Source organism: Phascolarctos cinereus, unplaced genomic scaffold (genome assembly GCF_003287225.1).
Source record: "Phascolarctos cinereus isolate Bilbo 61053 unplaced genomic scaffold, phaCin_HiC Scaffold_726;HRSCAF=1367, whole genome shotgun sequence".
Taxonomy (NCBI): Eukaryota; Metazoa; Chordata; class Mammalia; order Diprotodontia; family Phascolarctidae; genus Phascolarctos; species Phascolarctos cinereus.
The window spans coordinates 47,987,632-48,008,922 of record NW_027556098.1 but is presented as its reverse complement, the minus strand read 5'-3'; the positions used below and the strand labels follow the sequence as shown (position 1 = coordinate 48,008,922).

Below are 21,291 nucleotides of genomic sequence, written 5' to 3'. Positions count from 1 at the left end.
GAGAGCTATTCCCCTGGAAAAGTTGTAGGCATCATTGTGAGAAGAAAGGAAGAAATGAAGCAATTAATTTCCAAGTCCCAAAGAGGCAGGCAGTTATATTTCTTTCAAACCTGAGGTCCTAGAATATGACATTCCTTAGATTTCTTTCAACGAATTTTATTACTGAAATTCACTTTAAAAGTTTTATTTTTTACCTTGAAGTCTGGATCATTTAAATATATCTGGATTTTGGAATATCCATGGCACTTCTGATAACAACAAACTGCATCTGGATCTGGTGGGAATTTGCATTCTTCAATATGATTTTCCAATATCAACTAAAACAATTATAAAAACCAGATATTATGTTATGCTTTCCAAAGAACACAGACTCATAAACAATTTGGGTTTCCTGATTCCAAAATCATTTCAGCTAAGAAATGATCAATTTTAAGCAAAAAACAAGAACACAATAAACTTTTAAGTTATTACTTTAAAACTGATAAAAAGAGAGATGTGTAATTGTGGCACAGGAGAAATGAAGGGGAGAAAATAATTTTGAAATCTTTTTCTGGGTTATAGATCTGAAAAACATTACTGGCTTCAACCACTTAAAGTGCTATCAATAAATACATACATTAACAAGCATTTATTAAGTACCCCCTATGTGCAAGGCAAACAATGCTAAACACGAATGAAAAAAATGAAAAAACAGTCCTTGTTCTGGAAGAGCTTACATCCTAACTGGGAAGAAAACGCATATAAACAGGTACATAAAGATACATATAAAGTAAATATAAGGTAACCTTAAGAGAGAAAAGCACTAGTAGCAGAAGTGATCAGAAAAGGAATTCTGCAAAAGGTGACATTTGAGCTGAGTTTTGAAGGAAGTCAGAGATTCTAAAAAGTGGAAATGAATAGCTGTGTCAAAAGGTATGTATATCATACTGCTTTCAGTTTGCAATTTTGACAATTTGTTAGACTATTCCTCTTCCCACAGCTCCATTTCTTGCTATTTTTACCATTCTAATGGGTTAAGTGGTAATGTAAGATCATCTTTATTTGCATTTCTTTGATTATTAGGGAATTAAGCTACTTTTTCATGAGGCTATTAGCAATTTGAATTTTGTCCTTCAAGAATTATCTGTTAATTTCTTTTGACAACTGGGGATTATGTATTAGTGTTGTAGATTCCCTATGTAAGAACTACATTCTATATACTTACTGTAAAGTTTTTCTCAATCTGTTGCTTTTTCATTTTAGAGATACCTTTTAACTGAATAAAATCCTTTTGTTTTTCTATTATCAAACCTATAAATTATCTTCAATAATTTTCCATATGTTGATTGATTTTTAAAAGCTTTTCTCTGTAGTTAATATACTATTCTTTTGTCTTCCAGTTTCAAAATGATTTTTAAAAATACTCAAATTCATGATCCTGTTAGTTACTATACTGTATGGGTTTTTCTATACTTCTGGGGACATAGCATTCCTGAGACTGTTACTTTGTGATCTTTGCTTCAGTAATCCCATAGGTAATGTCATTTAATTCTGCATATTTTCCAATTCTTTGGATAATTCAGTGATTTTTTTTCAAATCTATACTTATAGTTGCTATGAGCTGTGTACAACTCCATTTTCCACTGAAATAAGTTTGTTGATAGTTGATTTTTTTCAAGTTTTCTATTATAATCTCAATTTGTCATTTTCTCCATTTTTTCCTCTTAATTCTAGACTGAGTTCCTGCTGTCATTTTTTACTTTCTTCTAGTTCTTTTATTTGGACTTCAGATTTTTACCAGAGCTAATTATTGCTTGATTGCTTTAACTGTGTCATTTACTCATTTCAGCATCTCTCAACCTGCATTAAGTGTCTCCTACATGCTAGTCGCTGCACTAGATGATGGGTTTACAAAGTCAAAAGTGAACTCCCTACCCTCAGGGGGCATATGTTTGACAGAGAAAACAGAGCATATACATAAGTAAATACAAAATTTATGCAAAATAAATACAAGGTAATTTCAGAGTGGGGAGGCACTAAAATTTTGAGGTATTAGGAAACCTCATTTTAGAGGTGGAACATGAGCAAAAGAAGTGAGGAACTATATAAGGTGGAGGTAAGGAAGCTGTGCATTCCAAACCTGTGGGAAAGCCTATACAAAGACATGAAGTCAAAGGATGGACTGGCATATATGAGAAACATTGTAGGCCTGTTTCATTTGTTACGCAGTATTTTTAACTTTTATTTTATTGGCACTTCACTAATTTTCTATTTTGCAGATGCTTATTTTCTTCTATAGATTTTTAGTAATATTTCTTTTTGTTGACATTTCTATTTGTTGTTTTCTGAGGTGTATGGAACTGAGTTCTGCTTAACTCACATTCTTCTACCTACAGTGGAAAGCCTATTCTAACATTTTAGTAGATGCGGTAAAATCTCCATTAGATATGCTGAAGAGAGACAAGTAAAGCAATTCACTTTGGCATATCAGCTCTTTGTCCCTATTACTGTTCTCTTTGTCAGTGCTACACACCTCAGAATGCCTACCACTTTCTTCAACCAAACCTCTGCATTGTTACTATTCATTCTAGACCTTTGCCTCCTGGGATTTGTTCTTACTGCTATCTCAGTGTGATAGAACAGGACACGCTCCCAGGGTTAAGGTGTATCTACCAACAACCCAAAAAGTAACTTCACTTACCATCAGCCTAGAGCCAGGATGGGAAAATGTTGATGATATTCCTATTTTAAAAACTTAAGGCTACATCATCAACTTAAAGATATACACCATCAAATTCACTCTGGGAATGTTGAGGCTTCAACACATCAAATTCTAGAACAACTATGATGGAAAACCAGTATAGCAGTGTGCCTCAGCACACACAGAATGGAATTGGAAGAGGAAGAATGAGGTTCACCTTTTCCAGGCCTCCTAGCCTCCGCCACCACTTCAAAGATCAACTAATGGGTAATAAGAAAGCTTTGTTATAGTTACTTGTCTGAGTATAAATTGCATATTATTTAATACAGCTGAAGGGAGAGGGGGAACAAGAAGTGGGGAAAAAAATAGTACTTCATTATCTTTCCATTGTCTTATATAGGAAAAACATTCAACAGTAGTCAGACTGATAAAAATAGTTTGATTGGATTATTTTATTTCCTATGAAATAGAAATCTTACTATAAAGAAATATTTACCTGTAATTTCTCTGCTTGAGATTCTTCAATAATCACATTAGTTGTAGGCCAAGTCAATACTCCAGGAATAAGTTTAATCATAGTCTTAGATTTTTGAAAATGACCAAGTGCATCTGAAAATCTAAAGTAAAAATGAAGAACAGGGCCATTAAAGGTGATACAATATAGTCTTCTCTTCCATTCTTATTTATTCATTCTATTCTCTTCTCTGAACTATTTCATTATAGTAAGTAATACATGATTGAACACGAAAATTGTTCTCTAATTATTTCATATGTATTCCTCTTGTCTTTGCAGCTAAGTTATAAGTTCTTTCATATCACAGATTTAAAGCTGAAAAGAACCCTAAAGACTATTTAGTACAGGCCCCCTCATATTTCAGATGAGAAAATTGAAGCCCAGAGAGAGTAAATACAGACAAGCTAAAAAAGACAGGACCTGACCAAGTCAGGTCATAGGGAGGGGAAACAGTGACTAGGAAAATACTCCCTGAAGTTTATAATTTCAGTTATAAATCTTATAACTTTTAACTTTTGAAGGTTCACCAGAAAGAAGACAGAAGTTTGGGTTTCCTAGCCTTTCTCTAGGGCAAAGGGTTGAATTTTCTTCTCTGCCCAATAAAATTCTTGTCCAGAGCACCAACATTCCCTAAAAATGCTTTCCCATTGTTCTCCTCAAGGAGTTTACAGCAGAGTATGGGGGTAAGACATAAACAAAATATTCTAACAGTATTACATGATAAATTCATTAGAAAGCTACAAAATAAGGTGCTATGTGAAGTCCAAATGGGCAAGAATCCAAAAGCCTATGGAAAGAGGTGGAATATCAATTCTGGTAATGAAAGGCAAGTCCTTAAAGTGATTTGCAATTATTACTGGTGCTTTATGGATATTAATGTTAGAACGTTTCCAAAATTAGTACATGTAATAAATATTTAGTCATTATAGGTACTGGGAATATTCTACAATGGCTATTCAATCATGATAGTATTAACATCAGCACAAAGCTCAAAAATATCGTGTTATACTCACCTATTCTTTTTCAAATATACTTTTCCAATTCCAAAATAGGCTAAGCAGTCAACTCCTTCATTGGGGTATTGCTCAATAATTCTCTTAAACTGATATTCGGCTTCTGATAATTCCTTTAATAGCAACAAAAATGATGATCACATAAACATAAAGAAGAAAAAAGCTTGGGAAAGCAGAAGGATCCTGGCTTCTAGAAGTGGCCAAGAAAACCCATGCAAGGGTGAATTCAAGTAGCATGAATGTACTTTATAGAACAGTGATACAAACACACCCACTGACCCACCCATACATGAATTCTATTACATGAAGGTTTAATTTTAGATGTTTTATTGCTATTATCTAGCTGAAGAATTTCTTCAGTATATACTTATATATGTACATGCCTTCCCCATTAGGGGTATAAACACCTTAAGAGTAGAGATTATTGTATTATTTGTATTCCCAGTGCCTAACACACAGAAGGTGTTTAATAAATATTTGTTGATTAATGCATTTAACATTTAGTAATAGACTCTAACATAGTTTTTTTTTAAAAAGGACAGATTAAAAGCAGAATTCTATCCCTGTCACAGGATCTTTCCCTACTTCCTCCTCTAACAAGGAAACAAAGCAAATATGCTAAGAAAAAAAAAAGGGAAATCATAAGAAGGCTTTTATATGAAAAATTATTCCTCTATGCCTAGATACATATCTCCTAATCATGTCAAAATTTTAATTCATTTAGAACTCTTCTAAAACTTACCTCAGGCATTCCTATTCCAAGAAGAGAGATGGCATAACCATAGATTACTAGGACATAGTTAATAAGGGCAAGATTCAGTTGCTGTCAATGAAAAAAGAATAAAAAAAAGGAATTGAATTACTGAATTTTAGAGCTGCAAAAATATCATCTAGGGATCTCACTGATTTTAAAAATAAAGAAACTCGGGCACAGAGGTTAAGTGACTCACCAAGATCATAAGATGTTGTGCAAAAAAAGCCAATACTGGAACCTGTCTTCTCCTGATGCTCATTGCTCTTTCAAATTAACCCTTTGCACACTTACCTCACTAATATGTACTTAATATGAGAAACATTAATTATGGTTTTTTAAAAAGACAAAATACTATGACTTTCAAGTACATACTGAAACATGAAGTAGCCTACCTTGTCTAGCAGTGATCCCTTAGAGATCTCTAGTGAATAAGAATGATTTGCAATCAACATATTAATCTTTCACTTAAAATGAGTATTTTAAGTGGCCAGGAAGTGCTCTCTTGAATGGATTTTATAAGTTCATTTTAGGTTTTTGTTCAACTAATACCTTTTTTCCTGTTATCAGCGTCCAATGACAAATGCACACAGTCCTTGTCAAATTCTTACAAATTTCAAATTAACTTAATGAATTTTAAATTTCAAATTAATAAGAGTCCAAATTAATTAGATTTTATTGTATTGAGTACAGAGAAAAAGATCACAGATTAAAATCTAGATTTGATTAGAAAAATCCTAAAGATAACCTCAAAATTAATACTTTCTATTCTACTATTTTTTCTGCAAAATATGCCTAATTGTTTCTGAATGGAGGATATGACCAGAGTTAGTGCAAGTTTAGAAGTAGCAGTAGTAACAATAATCATAACTTACATTTATATCACATTTTAAAGTTTATACATTGCGTTGTATACTTATTTTCATTTAATTTTCTCTCCAAGTATTTTAAGAAAGAACAAGGAAATTAAATTAATATAAACTGAAGTACTTTAACAAGCTCACAGAAGGAACGGTATGGTATCACACCAAATTGGAAATGGTAAAGAGTTACCTTCTCATGGCTCTGAATTTCAGTTTTCAGTGGTCTTAAAAAGGACTTATACTTGCTTTAAGTCTACTATAACCTTAAAGTTGTGATTTTTACCTACTATATAACATTATATTTAATATGTGCTACTGCCAATAAATATGATGTTACTTGTCAATTTTACCTTCAATTTATTGGGATCTATGTCACTTAACAGCCGTGAAAAGGCTTTTGCTGCACTGCGACAATGTTGGTCCATCAAGGCTGTGCAACCTTCTTCGATGAGGGATTGCAGCATTTTTATCAATATAGCAAAATCCTGAAAAATTTAAGGAAACAATTTTTATTTTGATATATCAGGAATTATAAATTTCCTCATTTAAGTTGTAACAAGGTGATAAATGCCTTATAATTTATAACTAGTTATGTTATAGATACCCTGAACAAATATCTTCACAACACAAGATTTTATTAAAGGCATCCCTTCGTAACTAATAGAAATTCATTTATAGAATTCAGTATTTATATTGATGAAATAAATTCCCTTTTAAGAATAGTATTGGGGGCAGCTAGGTGGCACAGTAGGTAGAGCACCAGCCTTGGAGTCTGGAGGACATGAGTTCAAATCTGGCCTCAGACACATAACGCTTACTAGCTATGTTGATTCTGGGCAAAGTCACTTAATCCCAACTGCCTCACCAAAAAAAAAAAAGAGTACCTCCCAAACTTATAAAGCCTAGAAGTGAAGTGTTATCATTCTGTATCCAATATCCCTTACACCATCACAAAGTAGAAGAGGTGTTTCTTCTAACACTTTGTAGCAACTGAGTATTGTCTGGCTTTACTAAGCTAAACATATACTGTGCTGATGCATTTTCAGGAACCAACTAAAGTATTTCAAGCAAAAACAGCCATCAATTAACTATTTAGCTAGAACTGATACAGATACAATCTATTAAATTTCAGATCAATTTCTGACATTGGTACTGGTATTTAGGATTCATCAGGAACTCTGCCACTTTACAAGGATTTAACATCTCATTAATGTACATATCAACTAATTTGGAAGGAAATCATGAAGTCCTAGCTTTGTGCTTCTTGGTTAAACGTTTGAAGGTAGTCTGGGGAAACTAGGAAGAGACAATTTTGCCATTAAAGAAGGAGCTAGCCATTACAACTGGGCCAAGAGGATTTGCTTTATTTAGACCAATCAGAAAGTGAGAAGAGAGCTTGAGGGCAAGAAAGAATGAGGAATTTCTACATCAAATATTGAGATTTCCAGATAGTGAAGGAGGCACTGGGTCTGCAGCTCAATGGGGAATGAGACAGTAATAAGGTCAAGACCTAACAGAAACAGGTCAATCAAGAAAATGAGTTCAAATAAAAATAAGGCCAAATTTCTTATAGCACATAGGATTCACTTCTAAATTTCCCATACAATTTGTTACATCTTTGCTGAAAATAGTTTAATATTTCTGTACTGTATAGTAGTTAACACCTTAAATAACCCTTAAAAAAGTGAGGGGGGGGGATTTTATGCTATTTTGAAAGAGCAGGGCAAGAGAGAAAGAAAAAAAAAATCCTCTATCTTCTCTTCACACCTGAGCTGGATGATGAGGAAATCATTTCAGGCAAGTGAGGTGGTAGCATGGGGGGAAATGGCAAGGCGTGCCAGGAGAAAGATGCAGGATTTGCTGGATGCTTAAAAAAAAAAAATAAGGTCCATGGTTTATCCTGAGTCACACGGCACCACAGTGGCTAAGATGATAATTGTTACCAAATGATAACTTCAGAAGGACTTTGTAAATATTACAAATATCACAGTAAACATCCTCAAAAGAAAGATTAGGCAAATTTTCATACTACATTAATAACCTTTGGTGTAATGTTTTATCTTTTTATTTCCATGGTTCCCTAATTTATATATATATATATATATATATATATATATATATATATGTAATATATAATCCAAATAATATTCATAAGTACTAAAAGCTAAAAAGCATATTAAATATAAGGATCCCTATTAACATTGTAGATATTTAGCTACTAAAACTGAGAATATGCTCTAAAAATAAGTAAAAAATAGAAGCAGAGGCCAAGAATTTTAGAACTAAAATAGACCTTGGAAATCATTCAATCTATTTACAGATGAAGCAACCAGCAAAGGAACAAGAGTCCTTGTGGGGACAAGGTCTACAAATTCCCAGCATTTTTCACCTTCCCACACTGTTGTATTCTATCATCACAGAGTAAGAATTGGAAGGAAGTACAGAGGTCACCTCACCCAACATCATTTGGTAGATAAGGAAACTGAGATCAGAAAGGTTAAATGACTTGTCCAAAGTGCATACTGGTAAAAGAATAAAGGTGGGATTCTAACCCAGGTATTCTTTCCATTTTATTACACTGCCTTCTATTTCCTTTATTTTTTTCTGCCATAGAGAAAACATATGCTTACATATATGACCAAAGAGTTTTTAACCACATATTGTGCATAAAAAGTGCATCAGCTAAAGAGAGTTGTGGTAAATATCTTTCAAAGAATAGGTAGTCTTTACCTGTGAATTGCTCTCAGATCTCATGCACTTCAAGTATTAATAATTGCTGGTCTATTACAGTGCTAACTGACTTTAAGGATAATTTTACAAGTTTATTTCCTCTATCGCACTTTAGCTTTCTGACTACCATCAAGATGATCAAATTATTACTGGCACCAACTTTAATTTGGAATTTTAGCCATAACACATTTAATAAGTTTTATATGTAAAGATGAATAAATGAAATGTAAAATCAACAATGATCAGAAATATTTATTGAGCAAAGAATAAATGAAAAATCTGCCAACATGTTTTGATCAGAATAATATTTTCTACCGAAAATATTTATTTCAATTAAGTAAACAGCAGTGGAAGGATATGTAGAGAACACTTGTTAGGAGTCAAGATCCCTGAGTTCCCATCTGGGATGATACTTATCTGGTATGTAAACCTGAGCAAGTCTCTCATCCTCTCTGAGCCTAGTTCCTTATCTATGACTTATGTATGAAAGATAATATTTCCATTATCAACCTCACAAGATTGTGGAGAGGTAAGCATGATAGAAATGTGAATTATTACTGTTATTGTTGTCAACAATAATTACCTGTTGTACAGCTCTTGAAGATTTACTGAATTGTTTATCCAATAAGCTTTGCAAATCTATTTGTAAATTCAGTTGCAGGCTAGAATTTAAAAAAGATAAGTTCAAAAGTTAAGCAAATCTAATCAATCTGATAAAGTGGCAATTGGTCCTAATTAACCAGGAAATATTTAGCACCCATGATGCCTAGTATCATGTTAAGCTCTAGGGATACAAAAACAAAAAAATGAAATAGTCCCTGACCTTTAGGAACTTCTATTCTATCGGGAAACAACATACACAGAAGTAAATATATTCTAAATAAGTACAAGGCAAATTTGTTTTGAAGGGGAGAGCTGACAGATAGGGATAGATAAGGAATAGCTTCATGCTGAAGTTGCTTGAACAGAATTTTGAAAACAAAACAAAACAAAACAAAAATTATTAAGAGGCAGAGGTGAAGTAGAAATGCATTCTAGGCCTGGGAGACAGCCAGTTAAAAGTACAGAGACCAGAGATGCAGCGTTGTCTGTGAGAAACAGTAAATAGCTAGTTTGGCTGAACTATAAATTGTGGGAAAAGGAGTAACGTAAGATTGGGGCCAGGTTCTGCAAGGCTTTAAAGCTAAACAGAAGGGCTTATATGTGATCTTAGAGGCAATACAGTACAGCTAGAATTTACTGAGTAGGAGAGTGACACAGTTAGCTTTGCACTTTAGGAAAATCACAGAAAATATAAAAGGAAACACATTCTTAAAAAGGAATTTTAAGGGGGCTTATAGTATACAACATAGCATCCTATTATGAAGGTGGATATTAAATGCTATATAATATAATACTACAATATACTTAAAAAAGAACATATATTAATTTATAATTTGATTATTTAACACATTAGAAAAATTCATACCTTGGCTTTCCCATATCATCACTTTTGTTCTTTGATTTTCCTTTATATTTAGGGCTATGACCTGTAGATAGAAGAAATGTTGTTTGTGGGTAAGTATAAATGCTCATACAGAGATATGGAAATCTGAGAAGGAAGCATGGTGGAAAGCATTTGAATTAATATAATAAAGAGAGAGAAGTTATCTTGTTGCTGGAGTATACTACAGAATACATAATCAGATGAAGGTCACAGAGGGTTTCAGAATAGAGACTTTTAGAACAGCGGCAAACTATATTAATATTGGGGCATATCAACTATTATGGCTTCTAATAAAAGTCTAGTTCTCCTAAAAGAAGAGGGCCTAATGAATTCTCTACTTGCTTTACTGGACAATCCCATCTTTCATAAAATAGAAAATATCATTCAACTTATTTCTTACCAACAAGGATGAACTGGTTGTTAACACATAAATGGTAGGAAATTGGTGAGAAATTGACCATTTCTTTGTGCAGATAGTAGGGAATATTGGACATAGTCAGATTTGTACTCTAGACTTTAGAAAAACAGATTTCAAAAAGGTCAAGGAAAAAATAGGCAGACATTTTTTTCCTTCTCCCTTATAAGCTCTGCTTCCTTCTCTTAATCTTTGAAAATAAATGTTTCTTGACGAGCCGGTGGACTTCAGAAAAACCTAGAAAGACTTACATGAACTGATGCTGAGTGAAGTGACCAGAACCAGGAGAACATTGTACATAGTAACAGCAGCATTGTGCAATGACCAACTTTGATAGACTTAACTCTTCTCAGCAATACAAGGATCTAAGACAATTCCAAAATATTCATGATGGAAAATGCTATCCACATCCACAGAAAGAACTATGGAGTCTGAATACAGATAGAAGCATACTATTTTCTCTCTCTTTTTGTTTCTTTTTTCTTGTGATTTTCCCCTTTGGTTCTAATTCTTCTTTACAACATGACTAATGTGGAAATATATTTAATACGATATACATGTATAGTCTATATCAGATTGCAAGAGGAGTAGAGAAAATTTAGAACTCAAAATCTTATAGAAGTGAATGCTGAAAACGAAAAACAAATAAATAAAATTAAAAAAATAAAAAGCATATGAGTAAGCACACAAAACAGAAAGAAACAAAGAAAGAAAACAAATGTTTCTAGAGATGTAGGACACAGCTAAAGATGTAGGATGACTTGGTTCTCTATCCTCTCTCTACTCGTCTTTTTCCTCCTATTTTGGCAAGTTCTGCCACATAGATAACTTATATATCAATAAATCCAATAGCCACATAATAACAAAAAAAAATATTACGTAGCTTTTTAATCTCAATGCCTTCCCTCTGAGGTTATTCCCAATTTATCCTTCTACAGCTTGTTGTACATATAAAGTCTTTTCTTACAAGTCAGCATAGAAATGATCTCCGCTCTCCTTTGAACTATCACACTATTATCTATTCTATAAAGTTAATTTGGCAAATAATCACAGGTTTTTTTCTTCTGTTTTGAGCAACTATTTCATTATCTCATCATTTATATTTTCCTATTTTTATTCCTTATTTTCTTAATTAGATTTTGTGCCTCAGTTTACCCTGATTTGACCATACAATTTGTACTATAAAGCTCATCTTCCCTTCTGTGCCTTTATATATAAGATATCCTTCATATCTGGAATATATTGCTCTTCAGCTCTCCCTCTTAAAATCTCTTACTTTCTTCAAAGTTCAACTCAAGAGTCAGCCCCTGAGGGAAGCTTTTCCTGATGCTCCACAGTTGTTGATATCCTTCCTCCTCCCTGCAAATTACCTGGTATTTATTTATCTATATTTAAGGTGGATACCTAAACAAGAGTGTGAGGTCCTATAAGGCAGGGAGTACTTCATTTTTGTCTCGGTATTTCTAGCGCCTGCTACACAGAAGGTATCTATTACACAGTTGTTTAGTTGAATTGTTGAATGCAACTAAGAGTGGAAAAATTATGGGTTAAGGAGATGGTATATGAAATATCATGCAGGAAATATATGATAAGAAAAGGTGAGCTGGTTATATAGCAAGAGTGAAGTATAAGAAATGACTAGCTCAATAACTACACCATTATCTCTGAAATGTTAAAAGACTTTGAAGAAGGCCTAAAGGATACTGGATAGATCCTCTATGAAGGATTTATTTAAGGCCATACACATGAATTAAAAAAGGATGAAGAAGCCTAAATGGATTGTGATATTAACTAATGAAATATTGCTACATCAGTGAAATCATACAGTATTAGACAATATGGCAGTAAGAAAGGGAAAAAAAATCTGTTTTCTTACTACTTCATATAAAAGGGCCAACTGTCCTCATTAATGAGGTAAAGATCCAGAGGTAACTTATACTAAGGTAAGAAAAACCATGCCACTTGTTTTAAGGATGGCAAAAACATTCCACTTCTTTTATTTTAAGCCCTGACTACAGGCTAAGTGCACTTTTGCACTGTGACACAGGGTTGTAATTTTTTTAAATGAAAGAAGATAATTCCCCATAACCATATTCTATTAAAAAGTAGGAAATCATACAGTGAATTTTAGAAAGTATTCCACAAAAATGCAGCCATGTAAGCTCTGAGAAATCCCACTGATGGGTTAGGTTCTCCAAACTAGTTAGAACCCCCTTGGGGGCCAAAGAGGATTTTTCAATGCCATCAGCTCAAGCTTTTACCAGTTTGTCCCTCTGCCCCCCACCCCCTACTCCTCAAAGGCTATCAGATGAGAATCATTTGGGTTCTGCTGCTCTTATTAGTCATTTCAGTCATGTTTAACTCTTCGTGACCTCATTTAGGTTTTCTTGGCAAAGACAGTGAAATGATTTGCCATTTCCTTTTCCGGCCAGATTTGAACTTGTAAAGATGAGTCAACCTGACTCCAGGCCCAGCACTCTATCTACTGTGACACCTAGCTGCCCATCATTCAGTCAGCCAGCCTAAAGTGGTTTTCAGAAAAGAGTATTGACTAATGTGGTACAGTAAGAACAAGTACCCCCAAATGTTTGCGATACAGTATCCCACAAGTACATTCAGAGTATGGAGGTAAGTGGGCTTAAGCTTGTCAGAAAGTACATGTGGCTCTTCATTGCTGTAGGTCCCTTTCTCCATTTATTGGATGCTAAAGATGTTCCCTTTAAGCGTGGTGTAGTTTCTTTTCTGAGTTCCTTATAAAGCCCTAAGATCAATTGGTCCTAGATTCCCAGTGTAGATACTACTGCCAGGAATGCAGTGATGCTGTGGGAAGATGGGAAATTCAAAACCTTTTGTACCCTTTGAAGCTTCCACGGCCTTTGAGGTATCTCGCTCTGATTCTTCCCTTACTCCCCAGGCAGTTCCCTCCTAGGTGGGGTTCAGTTAGAACACCATACTCATCCCAATTTCTGGAATCCGAACCATTCTCAGGTTGTCTGTAAATTATCAGACAATCCCTGAGGTGTGCTCAAGATTCCTCAGCCTATCTGAACACAATTCTTGGATTTCTCATTCCAGTTGGAAAGCTTTTTAGAACTGTCTAAGGCCTATCAGAGATGGATGGATTGATTGAGATACACTGTGCCCTAGCTAAGGTAAAAGGGCTTATGTGAGGGCATGGTTTCAACTCCATCCTTACAAAAAAATTAAACCCCTCAGAATATGGTACTAAAAAGGGTCAACTCCAATTATTTGGAAAATTCTTATCGGGAAGACTTAATTGCCCCTTGTGTAGAATTTAGCATTTTCCTCATATTACCACAGCCTTAAAGAAAACCAAAATCAAAACCAAACCACAACAACAAACACACTGGAACTGACCTAAAAATAATCAGGAGGCAGCCCTGAAATTAAAATTAATATGCTACTCCTTTCCTATTTGGGTTCTTGTGACAATCTCTGTGTGTGATAATACTGGCTACTGGCTTGAGACAAATGCTCTTGCTATATAAAACCACTAACAGAAGCTGGGTAGAAGTGAACTAAAGTAAAAAAGCTGGACTAGACAATGGTAAATATGGACAAGGTTAATGGAAGTTTTTGAAGCCCTTTTTTTCTAAGTGAACTTGTGACTTCATTAAAACACCCACAAGTGTTCCACTTCTATGTTCAAGAACTCTGAAACTCCCTATCTGATCACGATCCCTTCTCACTCCACCCATCCCTCTGCCTCGAATCCACCAACTCTGCTCTTTGTCCTCACTGTGACTTCCAACCCCTCCACCTCTCAGCTCTTTCCCAGGGCATCACTCCTGCGCTAGCTACACTCTCCACTCCTCCATCTTAACTCTTTGGTAAACCAGCTGAACTCTACATTGTTCTCTTGTCCGTTATCCTATGGAATATCTTGCCCTGCCAAACCTCAGACTTTGATTTCTTCTACTATCGACTGCCTCTGCTCTTACTCACATATGCTGAATGAAGCCAGAGAAAGATATCTTAAACTCAATATGTAAAAACAATTAGCACGTTCCCAGTCACCCAGGCTTACAATCCAGGTGTGTCATCCTCTCCTCCTCACTTTCTCATACCCCATATCTAATCAGTTACCAAGTCCTTCACATCTCTAGGATAAGCTCCCTTTTCTCCTTTGACAGCACCATTACCCTGGTACAGGTCCTGCTGGTTGGTTTCCCTGCCTTAAGTCTCTCCAAGTTCATGTTCTCCAATCCATGCTCCACTCAGCTATCAAATAAACTTCCTTAAGCACAGGCCTGACTCTGTCAGCCTTCTACACCCCACTTAATAAACTCCAGTGAATCTCTATTACTTCCAGGTTCAAATATAAAATCCTCTGTTTGGCTTTTAAAGTCCATTATAATTTGGCCCCTTCTTTCCTTTCAAGTCTTATTACACTCAATTCCCTCCCCACATACCATGCTATCTAGAGATACTGGCCTCCTTTTTGTTCCTCAAATAAGACACTCCATCCACCTGATTCTGTATCTTCTCACAGCAGGATAGTGCAGTGCAACACTATTTAACTTAGCACCAGATTTACATATGAAATGGAAAAATTAACTTACCTGGTGGTAACTCCAGCGGATAGTCTTTATTTTCTAATTTCAAAATTTCACGAGATACCTACCCATGACAATAAAATAAATGAGATCATTAAGAAAAATATGGTAATAAAAAAATCTATCATGCACCTGAAACAAACAGCCATTTTTCCTACTCATATATATTAACATTGCTACCCCTCACAAACTCCCTTTTCTAGTTTGAATAAATCTATTTCTTTATACATTCTATTTTTCTGGCCTTTTAATCATTGCTGTTCCTATTCTCTGTACCCCTTCTAGGTACTCTATGTCTCTTAAATTGCCAAGATAGGGAAAAATTCTCTAGTAAGGGTCAGACTACTACTACTGTGTATGTACATGGTGTAAAGACCATTTAATGGATCCTATATACTTCTGTTCCTGTAAGTCAGCATGTTTTCATTCTAAATATCTTAAAATTCTACCATTTCCTCTAATTTCCAACCACACTTGCTGTTACTTCCTGAGGAAGAACAAGATCCACAAGAGGTAAGGGTGGTGAACACTTACGCTTTTTTTCCCCACTGATTTACAGACTAAAATCTGGCTAATGGATCATTATAGATTTTAGATCTGGAAGGACTCTTGGCAATCATTTAGTCCAAACCCATCATTTTACAGGTAAGGAAACTAAAGCTGATTAGAGTGGAAATGATCTGAGCTGGGTCACACAAATAATAAGCAGTCAGGATTTGAACTCAGGTCTTCAGAATCCAATCCAAAATTCTTTATACTGTACCACAGTACCTCCCATTGCTATGATGCATTAAAAAATCTTGCCAAGAATCTTTCAGTTGCATTTCCCATGGAATTGGTCTCTATAATTAGAAGCATTTTAAATTGTTGGAAGTAATTTTCAAAGAAAACAAATATAATAAGACACACAGTATTGTGAAATAAATTTATGATCATATTTATATATGTATGTACACACACACACACACACACACACACACACACACAGATGCGTAGCCTGACTCATCTACTTAACAGCATTAAAAACTCCCAAGTTTCTTAAAAGGTTTTGAAATCTAACATGGGTAAAAAAAAGTCTAAAGTCTCCGGGAGGTCAAAGAGATAGAACACAACAAACAACATGGATGATTTTCCTTTGCAGATATTGAATAAAAGTAGATTGTCTAAAACAAAAAAAAGATTCCTCTCTTATCAACCTACTAATTCTGACTAATCAGTCAGTATCTTAGCTAAGGCCACTCCCTTTCTTCAGACTTGGTTTCATTTTTATGACATGACTTTTTGGCTTCCATACCTTTGCCCTTTCTTGAAAGTGGATAACACTTGTCACTTGCATAATTTCCTATTCTAAGAATAAATGTAAGTTGCTTCACTAGTTTATCCACTAATCTTTCAAATAAGGCACATGATATTACCAATAAATGCTTGAATGCCCATGGCGGATAGTACTATAGTTATGGGCCAGGTCCTATATACATTTTCTATCATTTGGAAAGAGCACTGGAGTTGGATTCAGAGGATGTGTGCTAATTGGGTTAATCATCACTTAAAGTCCTCTAAGCCTCAAATTCCTCACCTGTAAAAGGAAGGAGGTGAACTAGATGGCCTCTGAAGTCCCAGTTAAAAATCTATGATATTACAAAACGATTTTTTTCATACCCTCAAACACACCAAATCTGACGTTAACCTGGAGACCAGTATACAGCTTCAAAGGTTTCTTTTTACAACTTCCTCAACAAGTTTTGCTACTCTAGCATCAATAATAGAAACATCAAAGACCAATGCAGATCTAAACATTCAAATTAAATCCATCATTATAGAAACAATGAGTGAAGCCATCCTTTAAAGAGGTATGGGACCTGGAATAAATCGTTCCCTCTCAACAAAAAAATCTATCTAAATATAGACACAGAAGTATAAAACCAAAAGGAACATTAAGGATAGCTTTGAAGGGAAGTCACAAAGGGCAATGTGAATGTTGTATAGGAAGGGAGAAGCCAAGTGGGGAGTAGGGGTGAAAGTCTCTTTGCCTTGGGAATGGAGGTAATGTTTACAATGTGATAATATGAAATATAAGCAACTTTTGTAGAAGCAGATGGTAGTGCTGCTTCCTTACCTGCCCAGGCAACAGTGGCTCAGTTCCTTTAAATAAAAGAGTTTCACTCCAGTTCACCATATCCTAGGAACAGCTCTGGGCAGTGTGACTGCTGTATTCTAGTCTTTATATGTTTTCTGGTTTCTCAACATTTTTGCTGACAATTTAAGTTTGTATTATAGGGAAATAAACTTTTTACATTCAGTTTCATTTCTGTGTACATATTCCATCTAAATGAAGTATAACACTGATGTAAGATCCTGAAACACCGTCTTACAAAAGAACTGACACTAGGGACAATGGAATTTAATTCTGAAGTCTTAACCCTTTCCTCACAACTCATTTTCTTTACTGAGCATCATCCTAGGAAAATAAGAAAAAAATAAACGTGAGAAGGAGGTGGGAGAGGAACCCCATAAAAAGTGATATAAATATAACAGAATACATATACATATTTGAATTTACAGATTAAATTTTAAGTGAAATTTTTAAAAAGTAACAATATTTTAATTTGAAAGATAAATTTAAAGTAACAGGAGTTTTCTCTCTTCTATCCAGATGTAATACTAGCATATATACTTTTACTATTAGTTTCTAGAGGTTCCTGAGAGCAACGAGGTTGGCAATAGGAAACGGAAAGTCCAGTCAGCTACTTATGAGTTGCCAATCATAAATAAAAACAAACATAAGTAGGGCTTATAAATCCTGTACTCTTTAATCAGGGGAGGTGGCATCAACGACCTTTAAGGTCCCTGACAGCTCTAAATTTATAATCCCATGATCCTAAATCAGCAGTAACTGACTCAAATAGCATGCATCACTGCAGTAGAAAGAGCTCTGACTCTGAAGTCAGAAGAACTTTGTTTAAATCCCACTTCTTATCCATACTATCTATGTGGCCTTGGCCAAATCACTTAAATTCGCTGGGACTCTGTTTCCTCAGCTTTAAAATGAAGGAGGGAGACAAGATAATCTCTGAGGTTCCTTTTGGCTTTGATTGTTTGTAAAACTTAACAGTGTTCATCCACTGCACTGCTACTATAGAAAGTTTTCTTACTTTTCAAAAATTTGATATTCTGATAACATTTACCTCAACAAAAGGCAAGCAGCCTCAGGTTACAGAGCAATAATTCTGAGATCCCTGGTCTAAACTGTTATTTGGAAAGAGTTCTCTGAAACTGTATATTTATGAAGTTGTAAGAAACTAAATGATTATTCATAAAAAATGGAAAACACTCTATATCAATATGCAGGAAGGGATCAAATTTCCCAAATTTTGGGGTTCCCTTAGTACCAAAACCACCAATGTGTTTTGAAAGAAATGAGCATTTTGAGTGAGTTTACCTTCAGATTCTGATATTGATAATAGTCACGATATTTCGATGCTAATCTCAATACTTTGTTTTCTTCATTGGTTTCCATAAAATTAAGAAAACCATAATGTAAAGGTCTTGGAGAATTACAACCTGAAGATAACCTAGGAGAAAAAAACCCCTAATGTTTAATGTTGCTGATTATAAGATATTATATTTATAACCCTCCAAATAAACACATGACAGTAGAGACAGATACTGAATTTTAGAACAAAAAACAGTATTAATGTTAATGTGGGCCTGAAGGAATGATAAGTAACTTTAAATTCATGGATTGTACCTTTTTATAGACAAACTGTGTGACACCTGATATTAAACTCATAACTTACATTTAGAAAAGTTCAAGAAAAGTCTTTTGTTTGTAAGTTAAAGGTAACCACATCTTCCTGTTTTAACCACCACAGCTACCATTTTCAGTGTGTAAATCAAAATGACAAAATTTAACTGAAGCTACAAATAACCAAAATGTGGGAATAACTGACAAATTATCACAATTAATTTTAAAATATTTACCTGAACTATAATCAGTAATTAGGGAAATACAGTATTTCCTGCTTATTTTGACTGTTTCTTAGCAAGGAAAAACAGATAAGCAATTAGCTAAATAGTCATGTAACAACATAAAACAATATTTAATCAAAAAATTTATCTTGCCAAAAGGCAATCAAACTATCCATACCCTTTCATCCAACAACACCACTACTAGATCTGTATCCCAAAGAGATTTTTTTTTAAAAAAAGGGGGATTATCTGCACAAAAACATTTATAGCAGCTCTTTTTGTGGTGGCAAAGAAGTGAAAATTGAGGGGATGCCCATCATTTGGGGAATGACTGAAGAAGTTACGGTATATGAATGTAATGGAATACTATTGTGCTAAAAAAAATGACGAGTAGGCAGATTTCCAAAAAACCTGAACTTACATGAACTGATGCAAAATGAAGTGAGCAGAACCAGTAGAACTTCATACACAGTAACAGCAATCAATACTCTACAATGATCAACTATGAATGACTTAGCTATATTCAGCAACACAATAATGCAAGACAATTCCAAAGGACTCATGATGAAAAATGCTGTCCACATCCAGAGAAAGAACTAATGGAATCTGAATGTACATTAAAGCATACTATTTTCCACTTTCTCTATTTTTTTCCCTTTTAGTCTGTTTCTTCTTTCACAACATACTAACATGGAAACACATTTTACATGACTGCACATATATAACCTATATGAAATTGCTTACTGTCTTAGGAAGGGGAAAGGTGAAGGAGCAAGGGATAAAATTTGGAAGTCAAAAATTTTTAAAAATGAATGTAAAAATTGTCTTTCTATGTAAATGGGGGGAAAATAAAATAATATATGAACTGAAAAAAAATTATCTGGACCCTGCTATTCTCCCTAACGTTAACAAACAACAATAGCTCTCATTTATAAATGGCTTTAAAGTTTATGAAGTGCTTTCTTTACAATACCTCAGTAGGTCAGGGTAGGCAGTGAAAATGCTATTACCCTCATCTTGTAGATAAGAAAACTGAGGCTTAGTAGGAAAGTTAAATTATTTTTCCTGTGGTCACATAAGTAGTAAGCATCAGAGGCAGATGAGGAAGTCAGATCTCCTCATATTCTACCATAGGGCCTCCAACATTCATTTACTTCTGGCAGGGCAGAAGGTGACGGAAGACAATCATTCTCACTTAAATTGCTCTCTCCTGGTCTGGTACACAGTCCCAGGATTTTCTCCAAAAAAAGAGACAAAAAATAAGAATAAAGATTCTGCCCACTGCTACTTGGAATCAAGTAACAAAATTATAAACATCAAAGCAGTGGAAAACATTGCTCCAAACATTTCTCCATATGGCTGACTAAATATCATATGTATCTTTGCTACTCCCAACTTGATATTTCATTTTATTTTAAGAAGGAAAAAGAAATACAAAATAATGCTTATCCCCTCCTCTGACTGCTTATAATGCTGGGTTTTATATTCCTTTAACGTAATTGTCTTGTGATGCTATGTATCATATCTATCTATGTTGGTGTTTTATTTCCCTGACTAGGCTGTCAGCAACTTGAAGGAAAGGGCAATCATAATCTTACATCTCTCCATAACACTTACCCAGTGTTCAACACATAGCAGGTGCTTAAAAGATGTTTGATGACTTGATTAGTTGAGATGAGCTGGGGATTTTCAAAGCAAATAATTTCTTTTTTTTAATTTTATTTTTGGCTACACAATGGGGTTAAGTGACTTGCCCAGGGTCATACAGCTAGTAAGTGTTATGTGTCTGAGGCCGGATTTGAACTCAGGTCCTCCTGACTCCAGGGCCTGTGCTCTACCCACTGAGCCACCTAGCTGCTCCAAAAGCAAACAATTTTTTAAAGAGAGATAGGAAAATATAAATAAAAAGATGATTTAAAAAAATAAATAAAATAAACCCATACGACTGGACTGTCCTTGCTTCTAGTTACTAAAAGCTACTAGTGGCTCTTAGAGCAACTGACCACAGCAACTCTACACAATTACTAATGATCTAGTATCAACTTACCTTTTTCCATAAAACGATTTCCTTATTTGATGATTACCGTGTTTCGAACCTTTGAAAATTAATTACAAAATTCATCAGTGTAATAACACCACTTCTTCTTGTTTATTTTAATTGTCAAAATTAACATACTTCACCCTTTTTTTAACTGTTATATGAGCAATTTCAGGTTTATAAAAGATTTGAAATAGAAAACTAACATACTTAGTATAATTGGTAGCTAAATGAAACATAGTCATACATGCTAGC

At 34.5% G+C, this 21,291-nt stretch overlaps 1 protein-coding gene across 5 annotated transcripts in view; it reads right to left on the bottom strand.

The window, feature by feature from the left end:
• TTC3 (tetratricopeptide repeat domain 3) overlaps positions 1-21,291 on the bottom strand; it is a 201,205-nt gene that overhangs the window by 122,775 nt on the left and 57,139 nt on the right. For all 5 annotated transcript variants that reach the window (XM_078146523.1, XM_078146524.1, XM_078146522.1 and 2 more), the window contains exons 13-22: positions 21,046-21,094; positions 18,469-18,601; positions 15,036-15,093; positions 10,020-10,080; positions 9,135-9,213; positions 6,172-6,306; positions 4,950-5,030; positions 4,208-4,320; positions 3,177-3,297; positions 195-317 (exon numbers count right to left, since the gene is read on the bottom strand). In XM_078146523.1, the coding sequence (XP_078002649.1) occupies positions 195-317; positions 3,177-3,297; positions 4,208-4,320; positions 4,950-5,030; positions 6,172-6,306; positions 9,135-9,213; positions 10,020-10,080; positions 15,036-15,093; positions 18,469-18,601; positions 21,046-21,094 (953 nt within the window). The remainder of the gene's footprint in view (positions 1-194; positions 318-3,176; positions 3,298-4,207; positions 4,321-4,949; positions 5,031-6,171; positions 6,307-9,134; positions 9,214-10,019; positions 10,081-15,035; positions 15,094-18,468; positions 18,602-21,045; positions 21,095-21,291) is intronic.